The 13900-nt window shown below is 37.9% G+C and overlaps 1 protein-coding gene across 3 annotated transcripts in view; it reads left to right on the forward strand.

Annotated features, from left to right (window-relative positions):
- Nucleotides 1–13900, forward strand: part of neo (ZP and PAN domain-containing protein neyo) — a 247095-nt gene that overhangs the window by 147461 nt on the left and 85734 nt on the right. For 2 of the 3 annotated variants that reach the window (XM_069119967.1, XM_069119966.1), the window contains one exon: nt 3922–4319. In XM_069119967.1, the coding sequence (XP_068976068.1) occupies nt 3953–4319 (367 nt within the window). In that variant the 5' untranslated portion in view covers nt 3922–3952. Of the gene's footprint in view, nt 1–1690; nt 2112–3921; nt 4320–13900 lie in introns of those variants that run through there. The other variant, XM_069119965.1, reaches the window with a different exon arrangement.

Here is a 13900-nt window from a genome sequence, read left to right on the forward strand (position 1 = left end):
CTCAAGGGCGGACGAATAGCGGCCGCTCGTAAATCGACGAAGACAACGAAGACAACAAAGACGACAAAACGGTCGTTTCCTTGCGAAATTCCGCGGCGGAAGATTGTCGATTGCGATTGAACCCGATGAGACATCCAGGCACCGTTATTCCAGCATGGTGACGCGATGGTATAGGCACCTGGTACGAGTGCTACGCGTCTCTCTTTCCATCGTTTGCGCGTTCTTTCTCTCTCCACTCTTTCTCACCGGCTCGATGTTCGTTTCGCTTCTTCCACGTCGAACAGCCTCTAAGCACCGCGTGAATCGACCGAGTGTACGTACAGAGGGACACCGACGCGACGCCCGCTTAGGTCGCACTGTTCACACGTGCACCCGATTTTGCTCTCTTTGGGATCTCCTGCTTTTCCTGTTCCCCACCTTTCTTCTCCATCTTCCTACATTCTTCATCCGTTCTCGCCGCGGCGCCGCCGTGTGTACACTCGTCGTCATAATTATTATTAATTCGGTACGCAAATTCTGGGTTAGCTGTCGGCTAATCACATATTATGATCCACTTTTTGCTCCAATTGATCCGAATAAAGAATCCTTTCGCATATCTGTCCACAGTCTTATAATATCCATTATACACTTAATTGGACATTGCGCGATTTAATTATCTTTCCCGTTAGTACGTTCCCTGTTACATAGTTTGATATACCTACCTTGTTTTCAATATAGTTTTCATAGTAAAATCGTACGTATTTCGTGTTTCATGGAAATCTTAAATCACCTATCGTTTTATTAATCGAAATAAATAAAAGAAATTTTCCTCTCCTCGTAGCCATCATTAGTCAGACGTTGGTCTTGAAAAATAACCGTAATACTACGTCAATGGCCGTTAACGTGTTAATTCAGGATGCGAAGAATCGTTGTGTACAAAATACACCGTATAACAAAATTACATAATTACTTTACACGGTAATTCAGAGTACTCGGTGAAGCTATGCGTGCAACGTTTCATGTAAAACACCGGTAGACATTTCAATAAATTTTCCACATTCACAATTGTCCACGTTTACGTAGCGTTCTCACGACTGGTACCCCTGGTTGTCCTCGTACTAATCCTACCGGATTCTGTTGCTCATTAATGTCATTTGCAATCACTGGCTCGCGAGAGTATCGCCAAAGCAAAGTGCATTCGCGTGTACAAAATGAACTCTTACATTGCATTAGACGACGAATTATTGTAACTTGTTTGGGGGATGTTTTCACAGTTTACAATATTGAAATTCAAAGGTGCAACGAAATAAATTTCATGGGTGTCCCGAGGCTACGGGTTACGTCAGAGCCGGGTCCCGAAAAACCGTTGCTTTCCGACTAAGAATAGAATTTCACCCGATCGCCTGGAAATACCTACGTGAACGAAATCGAGGTCTATCGGTACGTCGACTGGGGTCGAGGGGGGAGAAGAGAGTCAGAGTCGCGATCCCGATAAGAATACGAGGAAATAGCGGAATGGGGGAAGAATTCGGGTGGAGGCAATGGACATGCGAGAAAGGGAAGGAGAGAAAGAGGTTGGCTTGTTTTCAATGGTGTCGAAGCCTACGATCGAATTGTGCGTACCGTTCTGTCCTCCTTAGTCGGCAGCGGTCCCAGTGCCCCCTCCCCCTTCTCCTGTTCGGTCGAGGAAGAGTCGTGCGCCGCGGCTCAGCCAGGTGTACCCAGTGCCTAAGAGCCAGCCGGTCGACGTCGTTATACCCTGCAGCGCGGTGCTCGCGAGGTCCGTATTATCATTGCAAATCGTCGTTTAATTTCTTACGAGGTGGTAACGCGCGCGACTCGATCTCGATAAATTAATCTTAAACGTTGGACGAATTTCTGTGATTTCGTTCGATTTTTTGGTGCATTCACCACCGCGCGTTCTCCTATTGTGACCCCCGGGAACAACCAATCATTCTCCTCCACCGCTTTCGTCGTCGTCGATGTTTCTTGCATCGATTTCATCCTCGTGAAAAACGTCCTTGTGGTATTCCAGAGGAAAGAAGCAAAATACAAGAAACGCCGTTTGGCCTTTTGCCGACTGCTTCGAATTCGATATCGAGACGCGGGAGCGTTATCGATAATCTCGACAGGTATGTGCAACCCACGAATCGCTGCGAATGGAAGCGTTTCGGTGTATCGAGCAAGTGCATCGGTGTAATTATTTCAACGTGTCGGGGCAAAATATCGTGCACGAATGGTTCGTTGTATTTGAACGTGGTCGTTCGTTCTACGGGTGCGATCGGAATTTTCGCAACTTTTTGCCACTTAAGCTTTTTCGTCCGTTTCGTTGAGCCACGCACGCGCGCGCGCGCCAATCTCGCGGACGCACGCGTTTGGTCGGCGATGTCGAAACCAAACTAATTGTTATTTAGTTTCGCATGACAAAAAACAACGCGATTGCAACAGAGGTGCGTAAAAACACGCCGTTATTTACGTACCTTTTTCCCGCGGTTGAAGCTACGTGTTTTGATAGAAAGGGGGATAGTCATATGAACGACACAGCTTCGAGAGATACAAATATTGCTGGAGAAACAATTTGTACCGTTGATCTTCAATTTCTGTGATGTAAAGATGGGAATGTGTACGGAAGAAAAGAATTGCTTGACTGAACTTGGTACATCTTCTGTGAAACTCGCGAACCCGGAAGCATTTGTAAAGTTTGAAATACGCGAGGAGTCTTACATTTTTCATTTTGTGTTACTTAAAATAGATTAAAATGGACGTATAATTTACTGGTGTTAAATATTCGATCGTATATAATACAATTTTCTAAATTGAGATAAATAATATCGTTTTATATTAAAAAAGGATACGTATATACCAAAAATAAATAACATTGTTCTATATATAAAATTATATATATTTATATCAAAATGAAAAATACCAATATCTGTCACTTAGGAAATCTTAAAGATCGTGTGAATCTTTCATGGTAACAAAATTTCAAAATTGATATGACAGAAAAGATTACTTTCACGTAACAAACACCTGCTGATTACCGCCAATTGATAAAAATAGAAGTGTTCAACAACTTCCTGTTTTCAAATCATAGACTATATAGCATCTATTTCGCCATTTTAATCTTGTTGGTATGCAAATAAAACACATAACAACGCGATGAGAAAGAATTGTCGTTAATTTTACGTTACAAGATTTCTATAGAGTGCTTGGAGAACAGGTTGAACGAGTTGAAAAACGGATGCAAAGTGTCGAGACAAATTGAGATTCCTATAGATTCAAATAATGGTCTCTAACCTTATACCAGATTCTACTTTAGAGACTAGTTTATATTTAAACACCAATAACTCAGTACTTATTAGCTTAAGAATAAACTAGAAAATTAATTTTCTCCTCCAATATCAAATATATTCTTCCTATAAATAGAAATTCAATATAAAATCCACCTTAAAGATGATTTAAAAAGTTATAAATTAATACCAGGACTACTAAATTACATAAAATGCACTAGATTATATAGGAATCTATAATCGTGGGCATAATCGTAATCATAAATTAACATAAGAACTATTAAATTGTCTAAAATACTCTACCTTACGTAGCAATACATAATCGTAACTTTTTATCCTTCCGACAACGATCAATGCATTAACGACTTATAAATGAGCACCTCAGAAGTCACACCGATCAACTCCGCTTCCTATCAATTCCTCGATTTCATTACGTATGAGTACGCGACCAACGTCTCATTCTCGAGGAGCACATGATTTTTGTGTATCTAAACGAGCATTCTAACATTGCCTTTCTCTACCTTTTTCAATTTGACGAGTTGATCAGTGCAGCCTGTGAACGGCTGAAACAATAAAAAAGTAAAGAAAAACAGGTATCTTCTGTGAAAGGAATTGGATCGATGAAGTAATCGTGTGTTTTTTCTGTTTACAGTTAAAGATTGCGAAACAGGTGGAGCGTCACGATGACAAGACTCATCACGGCGTTGTTGGTGCTGCAGGCTATCGCGAGGTTGGGTCGCGTGGCAGCCGCGGAGTCGACGCACGCGGCTGACCAGCAGCCAGTTCCTTCTGCGGTCCCATCGGGACTTTCTGGGCCAGATTACACCGGTCCATCTGCCGGTTCCGACGAGTGTGACCCAGAAATGGTGGGCTTCGAGCTGGTGACTGGGTACGTGTTCACCGCACCCACGAACATGCTCGAGTCCATACCGGGAACTCTGATGCTCACCGATTGCTTGGAGACCTGTCAAGCGAACGATTCCTGCCAGGCGGTCAACTACGAGACGGGCCTGTGCGTTCTGTTCAGCTCGAACGCCGACAGCAATCCAGGTAAGATTGAATCGTTATCGTATCGCTGCGCGTGGATGTTCCGTGTCGTGAAACTCGATCAACGCGCGATATCCTGTAAGACTGCAAACGTACCATGGGTCAAAAGACTAAAGCGTATAGCGTAGAGCCAGAACGATCAGTCTTTCTCCCGATTCGTCGACGTTGAACGGTGTCACGCATCCGCTGATCCTACATATATGTATGTTCTTGGACGAATAAGGGAATTCCACGAAGCGTGGAAGCGTACCGCAGAATGATTAAATGCCTAGAGACGATGGATAAAATAGACGTGTGTCGTTTCGTACGAGCCAGCCATCGCCGCTTTTATGCGGCACGTGAGCCGCCTTTCTGAGGACGTAACGGGTTTCCAGACGATATTCGGACGGTTGACGGCTATTTGCTTGTTCGATTGTGAAGAAAGTATGCGCTGAGGTAGGTCGGACCAAGATTGAGGTCAGCCTATGAATACGCTCGTACAATTGCTCTTATATCATCGAACCTCCATTTACCTTCAATTTTCGTGAACGGTACCCTCGTTTCTTTCCTATTTATTCAGGGCTTTGTAGCTAATTTTTTTAGTTAATTGTGTAAACCTTAGCAACGCGTCAGATGTAAAATTATATGTTATTGAAATCTCGTTTGTGTTTAATCTTTGCAAAGATTATCTTTGTTTCGTTTTTATTGCAGCTTTTCAGTTAATCGTAAAGAGATTAAGAATGCATTTTAAATGTAAAATTTCGTTACATCAAAATTCGATTTATCTTTAATTTTTATAAATGTCGACTTTACTTCGTTTCTATAGAACATTTTTAGTTAATTGTAAAGAAGCAAGGAATGTGTCTACCATGTGTTGTATTATCGAAATTCCGTTAGCCTTTAATTTGTGAAGGTCAGCTTTGTTTCATCTGTACTGTTTTATATAATCGTGGAAAAGTTGTATGTAATACAACTTGGGGAAATGGGACAAGAAGAAAGAGAAACGTTTATTTATAATTGGCTTATCGGAAAACGTCGTAAGAGCGATGGTTCAAGTAAGAAGTTGCGTAGTTGTACTGTTGCTGTAATATCGTATTATAAATTTTAATATTGAAGTTTGAAATGTAGAGACCAATTAGAAATAATGGATCGTTACGATGGAATATTTTTTCTCAATTCTGAAATTGAGAATCCTCTAATTAGTAGTTACTGGATGGAATTTTTTAGCTTCTACCGGAAACAAGTTGAAAGAATTCGCGTTTAACTTATAACGTATAAAATGTATAAAAATTTGGTTTATTAAATTCATTAGAGAAACGGCATTGTATATAAACGTGACTGAAATGATATTTAATAAGACTAATGGTTCTAAATTATCTTACCAGTTATATAATTACTAATTACGCATATAATCGTATGAATATTACGAATACGTATTTTGAATGTATAAATCGTATGAATTCATGAAATATTGAAGGAATTAACAAATTTTCGTGCAGTGGTGGGATTAAAAAAATGGTAGGATTGCAAATCGGAAGAATTTATGCCTAAATGCTTAGCAAATCTGCAATTTAATCATGTTATTCGTTTGATAGAATTTTCTGATTCGTATTTCATTTTTCAAACGTACATATATATTCGATCGTTATTAATCGTCCATTTCGCAGATTATACGTCCAGGTATCGCGTAATCCATGTTTGTCGATAGAATCGCAATATCCCACGTATCGATTTTGTACGCGCTGAAAAATCCACAAGCTTTTGAGCCCCTGGCTAACATCGGAAAGCATCCCCATTTTCCAAAATATCGTTGACTCGGTGAACATTAAGCATATTTTCTCTTGCTGGAAAATTTTTCTTATTTTTACGGATTTAGATTACAAAATATTTTCGACCAATTGCTTAAAAATAGTAAAGAAAAGAATTATACGCAAATTGTAGTATATTTAAAAAAAAATTTACTTTCTCTTTTCCACCCTTTTTTTTTGTATTTTACTTCGTGTAAATTATCTATTTTTTTTTCTTTCTTTTTAATTAGTTTGCTTTAATTAACTTGACACTATAAGAAAATGTTACTTGACTATTTTTCTAAATAGGAAATTATAGTTTCAGTTTATAATATTATATTATACAATCTTCTATGTGTGTGCTCTAGCTAAAACGATAGACGTTACCTGAGACGGCTATCTTCTTAGTCAACACGTTAAGGTGGCACGTGCTTTGACTTCTTAATTATTTTTAAAAACTATTACTTTCCTTTCGAAGCATGAAAAATGAGATCTATCTTCAATGGCTGTAGAAAAATCATTTTTGATTATAAAATTTATGAACTAACATTATAAATAATCCAAGTGAATTGACAATTAAAATAATGAAAATGCAATTATTGTTAAATGTAAATATACCAAAATATTGAATCAATGTGAAGTTAAATCAAAGTTAAATTAAAATTCCATTTTGCAACATTTACCAGAGCATGAAATACTTTCTCAGTTACACCAGTTTCTCCAAAATTATAATTTTAAATCGAAATACAAAAAGTTCCGCCAGGGGAAATATCGGAACAAAATTTCGCAGGTGGCAAAATGTGTTAAATTCCGTGTGCTCTCGGTGATATTTGTACGTTTGAACACTTGACAACCGCGGAATGGTATTGCCTGGAATATATATAGCCGGGAAGACACTTCGTCTCTGTAGAATCCCCCAGGTTAAAGAATTTGATTGAGCCACGTCGATTGAAAATCACCTTACGTGCTATCTGTCTTCGATTCCCCTCGATCTTATTTAAATTCTTGTAAAGTACGAAGCAACGTTCGCACTCCGCGGCACAGTTGATTTTTCTACAAAACGTTCGAGCGAAAAATCGAGAGCCAGGCGAAGGAGATTTGTCAAGCACTCCTCGACCTACTCCTTCGTCGCGAGGCGTCGAACCGAAGACAGTTTTAAGCCATTCCACGGAAGAGCGTCGCTCGGATTACGTGTTAAAGTTTCACTGTGTGTAGTCGCTCATTTTTACTGCCTCTCTTCCTCCTTCTCTCTCTCTCTCTCTCTCCCTCTCTCCCTCTCTCTCTCTCTCGCTCCCTGCTCTTTTTCGTCCCGTTTGAACGAGTTTTTCGCGTGAAAAAAACCGGCAGCGCGAATTTCTGCGCTACGCCGTCAATTCGCGCGTCGATTGCGCGTTGTGCACAGTTTCAAAAAGCAAAAGAAAACATCAGAGAGAGAGAAAGAGAGAGAGAGAGAGAGAGAGAAAGTCGATGTGGAAAAAAAAAGAGCGGAGAGAATATTATTTTCACGACTGCTCTCGAACGGATGGAACTGAAGCTGAAACGCTCTAAAATATCTCGACAAAAGGGAAAAAAATCGAGTGCTCAACAGCTGAAATTCGTTGCTTCGCGCGGCCAAGTATTAGATTATATCGTCATCGAGGAGACTAGAATTGAAGCAAATTTGCCAGGCAACCGATGTAAATACGGATCAAACTTTAAAACTTCTTGAATTTGATTAAACCGAAGGGCAGATTAACTCTCGCTAAAAGTTATAGTGGAAAGTTTGATCCCCGTTGGTTGGTAACATCTATTAAAAATACAATTTGCTTAAAAGTCGCGGCGGTTGTCGTTAATGTAATCAAAGATGCATCTACTTACAAAGTAAAATGTTAAAACGTGAGGCTTTGTAAAGAATATTTAAACGCTTAAATTAAAGTCGTGTTTTCAAGGTATAATTAAAATAAATGATAATAAAAGACGGCAAATAATAAATTTTAGCTTCCAAAATTATGGAAACACTTGTATGTATACGTATATAGATCAACTTTCTCTGGATTCCTAAACTCTTCATCCTTTTTTGTCATTTCTTACTACAACTTCAATTTCAAGGCAATTGATAGGAATGTTTTTTGCAGTACTTTAATTGTAAAAAGCTAGGAAGCCGCAAATCACATCAACCAGAATTACCAAGTGAGCGACATCAAATAAATCATACATTGGGCATTCAATATTATAATCCATTCATTTCGACGTTCATCCTAACTACTGGTGCGAAGATGTGTGTATTACGTGTAACATTTCTCAATTGAGTTTAGAAAATTACGTGTATATTACTTAGCTCGAAGGCGGAGATTAAGATGTCATTAATATTCATACGGTGAATAGTATGAAAAGTATGAAGTCAACGTATGATATGATAATGCAAAGTAGGACGTTAGAATAATTTTATATGAAACGCATAAGAGAAATAGGAATATTTTTCGAAATCATAAATTATATTTACACGGAAATGGAAATACATATAAATAAAATAATTAGAGGAATTTAGGAGGAAATATTGCTTATGTGCGAATAAAACATTATCACTGTATACACAAAGAAACGGAGCAAGGCATAAAGTTTTATTTCCTCTTTCGCAAGATAGAACTGTTTAATATTTGATACGCTTTCCCTTACCTTTATTTAGACATAAGGTTGTTTAAATTATAATTCGACGTGAATATATTTTTGTTTCTTTTTCCCTGATTTCGCTTAGTGTCGTAAATAAAATTTCTGAGGAATCTTTAAAGGAAAATGATAAATTACATTTCATATCTTTTAAGCTCCTTTCGTATATTCATTGTGTATATTACATATGGCTATTACTTTGAATTCAATAAATTTCAATATAATGATATTTCGATAATTCGATAATTTAATAATTTCAATAATTCCATATAATCCAATTTTCATGAGAAGAATGCTAGAACTTGCCTTGATATGGTAGATATAATAAATGGAAATAACATAAAACGAAATACCTATATACCGTACATATAATTCATTTCATAGTACCGTATGCTGCTTTCTCTTTAATGATTTAATGATTTGAATAAGAAGCAATAAACAGTGATATATGAGCAATGTAAGCAATAATCGATATCTATTTCGAAATTATAGTATTTTAATACTTTCTATGCCGTGGATTTATTCAGAAGCAATATAAACTAAAATTAACTTCATGAGGGCATTATCAACAACAAAAAAGAAAAATAGGAGTAATTCCTAACTCATATCAGATTCTTTCTTCTTCTTTCCATTCTTCAATTCTTTCAAGACGAATTTATTTCTCTTTCAATATCGAACTACAGTAACATAATAATATGTTCTATAATTCGCTCATATTTTCGAAAACAAGACAGATAGATTAAGTACGGTTATAAAATAAATATGAAATCTTACCCCATCTTATAAAATCATTTACATATTACGATAGGTCTCAATAATATCGAGAAAATAATTAGAGAGAAATTATTAAAACGATCTCCCATTATTTAAGAAAGAGTTAAAACAGATTACATAAAATTCATCCACTATACTGATCATACTTTAAGTGTTACTTCACTTTACATCAAAAAGCATGGATTTCATAAATGATAGGACGAAGAACACGATGCTAAACACTTAACGGGTTAACGATTGCTCGATGTAACAAGCAAAATTCCCGGTAGCATTAACAATGATCCGCGAAAGAGGTTTTCATTAACGAGGCAATCTTACTAGTCGAGTGTTGCGCTGGATGCATTTTCATCGACTGTCATGAACGAAAAAAAAGTTGTTACAACAATAGCCTGTAACGATCACATGCATTGTCAGGTAGCTTCACCGCGCCGGTTTCTCATGAATAATGGATACTGCTATAAGTAAGTGTAATGAGAAATGCACTAATTGAATCTTCCGGGGTGTAATTAATATAAACTATGCGTCCGTGGTTGGCCGACCTGTAAGCATTAATTAAATAGTAAATGAGTTAGGTACAACAACAGAAAAACGACGTTATTCCGTGAAGAATTCCTTTGACTACTTGTTAGCATTTTCTATAATGATTACCTATTCATTGAGAGAAAAGGAATGCTCCTATTTATTACCTCATTTATAACCTTTACAATTGATGACTAACAACTAAGCCTTACACCTCTTTTTCTTTTATCTTGAAATTTATAATATCTCCGGATACAGGAAGTTTCCATTGGACCCAATACGATCTACGAATATACAATTGAATTTGAACAATCGCCTGAAAAGAGTGGAGCACTTTTACAACAATGAAAACCAATTTCCTGCCGTTCCGTGTCGCGCGAATTCTCTTGGAAACGCGGCCGTGAATTCGGTATTTCGTAAGGAGGAGAATTATTCAAGAAGCCTCCTCTCGCGCGATCGTTCCCACTGAAATACATAAATTTCCTACGAGTTGTGATAAACGCATGGCTCGTGCTTGCGAAAACATCGAGAAAATAGATCGGTGGATTGAACAAACGAATGATCCGCTCGTTTTATTCATTCGCAATCAGTTTTCACACGGGGGTCCGAAAACAACGTTAGCGAACTGGGGCGAGTTCGACTAAAAAAAGAAAAAAAAAAAAAATACTATTTCACGGCAATCTATTTCCATTAGCATTGCCCTCTCCCCGAAAGGAATGGGATATTCTTTGTTCACGGATCAGGAATATTTCTCCATTCCGATTCGAGAATTCCATTCGAGAGTACGTTATTGTTAATTTCTGATCTCTTCAAATTCTAAAAACTTGCTTGCCTCTGAGCTATTATAGTCGGCTTACTCTTCTTTTGGCTACTTCTATAAGCGTTCCGTATTTTTAATCTCATAAAATTGTAGAAACTTCCTTACCAATTTTCGTTATTTATACTATTTGGTAATTTTCCAACTGCCACACAGTAGCGTTTCTCTACACTTGTTCGAAGTGAACGTTGTGTTAACTAGAATTACACTTTCCACCCATTAAAACGTTTACTTATTTTCATCAGCCGAGATAGTTATAATTCTTTAGTATAGTATTATTTCTCTGAGATTAGAATTGGATCGTAATCGAAAGGAAATGTAAATGCACACTACGCATATTATAAATCGATCACGAAGCTTCGTCGATAAATGATAATTTGAGAGGGGGGCGGGTAGATTCGGTGGACGATTATTTCGTAAGCACAGAATCAATTATCGACGTTTTTTGCACAACGAGGGCAGAAATTGACCATGCGCCGATCGTTGTTTCGTAATTAACGAAATGAAACGGAGGGAATATCTTCGTCGGCCTTACGCGTGTTTTTTGCCTTGGGATGATATCAGAAAAATTAAATCTCGAGGCACGCACTTAATGATGATGACTACGAGCAAAAAAGTTAGTAGGGTTAGATTACAGGGACGGCGGGTGAAGCGAAGTCAAATAGGAGACGAGCAATAAACATGCAAAAGATTCGAAGTGCCTCGCTCATTGGCGATCATTTACCTCAAACTTCTCGAGTTCTCCAGTTGACATGCAGATATACTGCTTGTGACAGTTTGACGTCTACAAACTACATTTTTCCTCCTTTTAACATATTTGTTCTCTCCGCCTATTTCCTATGTCCCCATCTCTCTCTTTCTCTCCGTCTGTCATTCTCTCTAATTTCTACCTGTTTCTTTCCATTTTATTCTTTTACTTTTCATTCGATGGCATCTCGGCAGTCGATGAAACTCGAACGCGTACGAATTTACAGGCTAATTGCGTCACTTTGAGCGAGCACCGTAAAATCGGTCGCGTCAAGCGTGCTTGCCTTCACGGTATTTTCAAGCGATCGAGGAAAAAAGCAACGAAACGGGAGAAGGAAAGTAAAAAACAAGAGGAAGAAGCATTCGAACGGTTTAAGATCGGCCAATCGGCCAGCGTAGTCTCGACGCCTCGAGGATGCAACTGACATGGTTACGCCTTGATGACTTCCTGATTCGGTGGTTTCTTGTAACAATGATCCACAAATAAAATGTCGTCTTCTAGCGGTGTCGCTGCTACGATCGGACGATTCTAACGCTTTTTGGTCTTTACGCTCGTTGCTTCTGTCATTGTTCAAAAATTCTGTGAGAAATCATCGTCGATACCTTTAGGGGTAATAAAACTTAATATTCAAGAAATCTAGATTTATCACTTTGCCAATACAAAAATTTCTCCAAAGATTTGAAATAAAAAATCTTTCCTACGTAACGCTACGATTCCAAACTGAGTTCAGAAACGCATGAAACATCGATGAGGAAAGAAAGATAAATATAATGAACTATAGCGTAAAGGAGAAAGGAAGCACGAAAAGTACGTACCATAAAAACGACAAAGAAACTTTCTACAATTGAAGCTACAATTCCAAACCAAATTCAAGAATGCATAAGGCAGATGATGAGGAAACAAAGATAAATATAATGAATTATAAGACGTAAGGTAAAGGAAGCACGAAGTGTACTTCAATAAAGGGCCTCGCATAATTCTTGTTCCGTTTAAAGAGCGTTAGATCTAAAGTTACAAGCATTATTCATACTCGTGATGCAACGAGTAGGTAAGATGTATGTACGATGATAAGAGACGAAGGCCCCATCGTAGACATGGAAATTCCACGTAACATTTTGCCAGCGGGGGAACCAGCTTCTTCGTCAGAGAGGTTTTGCACGTTGAATATTTGTTTCTGTTCAAACGGGACCAGCGGTAGGTTCGCAGGCTCCGTGTAACCGTGGTTCATGATCGACGATGGGACAATGACGACACAAGCGGCCCGCGTCACGATCACGAAATTTCTGTACCCGGACCCCGTTACTCGATGATAGGATCGTCTTACCAGCAACCTAACTGCTGTCTACTTTCCCATTTCTCCTCATTCGTCTATAAGCCGTCTCTCTATTCGCCACTATCGAAGAACCATTTACAGAATAGAGTATCTAGTATCAAGCACTGTTCGGTAATTAGTCTTCGGATAATGTATTCCAAGTAGCACGTGACCAGGCCAGTCAAACGATCTCTCCTTCCTTTCTTCGCCTGCAGTTACTCTTATTTCGCTATGCGCAGTTCAAAGTGGATTCGTGATGGATTTATTTGCGAAATTAATCTCTCAGCTTCTGGATACGATGTGCCTAGAGGTAGATTTTATTCGAATAACGTAGTTTTTCCTTTGGCTGGAATCGTGGCAAATGAACTATTTAAAAGTAAAGTATACGTTCGCTTGAAGTTAAGTTATTAAGGGATATAAAACTGAATTATATAGGAAAACTGAGCGTGATCTACGTGAGATTGAGACTCTTTCTTTTTTGGTAGTTTTTCTACTTCCTATAAAATAATTTAATCCGGCATGCGAAATCAAGGATATGTGTATATTGAGTTCTTTAAAAAATTACTATTAACATTTGAGAAAAACTTGAAGATCGCATATTATGTGTGTATGCGCGCGTGTGTGTGCGTCATAAAATTAATATTTTAGTGACTAATATGTATAATGATATAAATTGTCTTAATGAAGAAAGAATCTTTAGCTATCTTCCCTTTTCTGACCTCTTCGTTTTTAACTACGAATTCCTTCGAGTAGTTTTTGCAGGCTCTTAGAGTATCTAATTTCTAGGCATTAAGAAAGCTTTGTAAAAACTAAAATGATTGATATTGGGACTAGATTCTATCCGGTGAATGGAATGTCAGCCTTTATTATTTCCTTTTAATAAGCTGTTAACGACTTTAAATTACTTATTACCTACGAGACATTACAATATATTTTATCATTTACTATACACGTCTATATATTTTGTGGAAAATATTTTATCAATATAAATGTAGCGGCATA

This window comes from Bombus flavifrons, chromosome 9 (assembly GCF_040668555.2).
Source record: "Bombus flavifrons isolate JBK064 chromosome 9, iyBomFlav1_principal, whole genome shotgun sequence".
NCBI lineage: Eukaryota > Metazoa > Arthropoda > Insecta > Hymenoptera > Apidae > Bombus > Bombus flavifrons.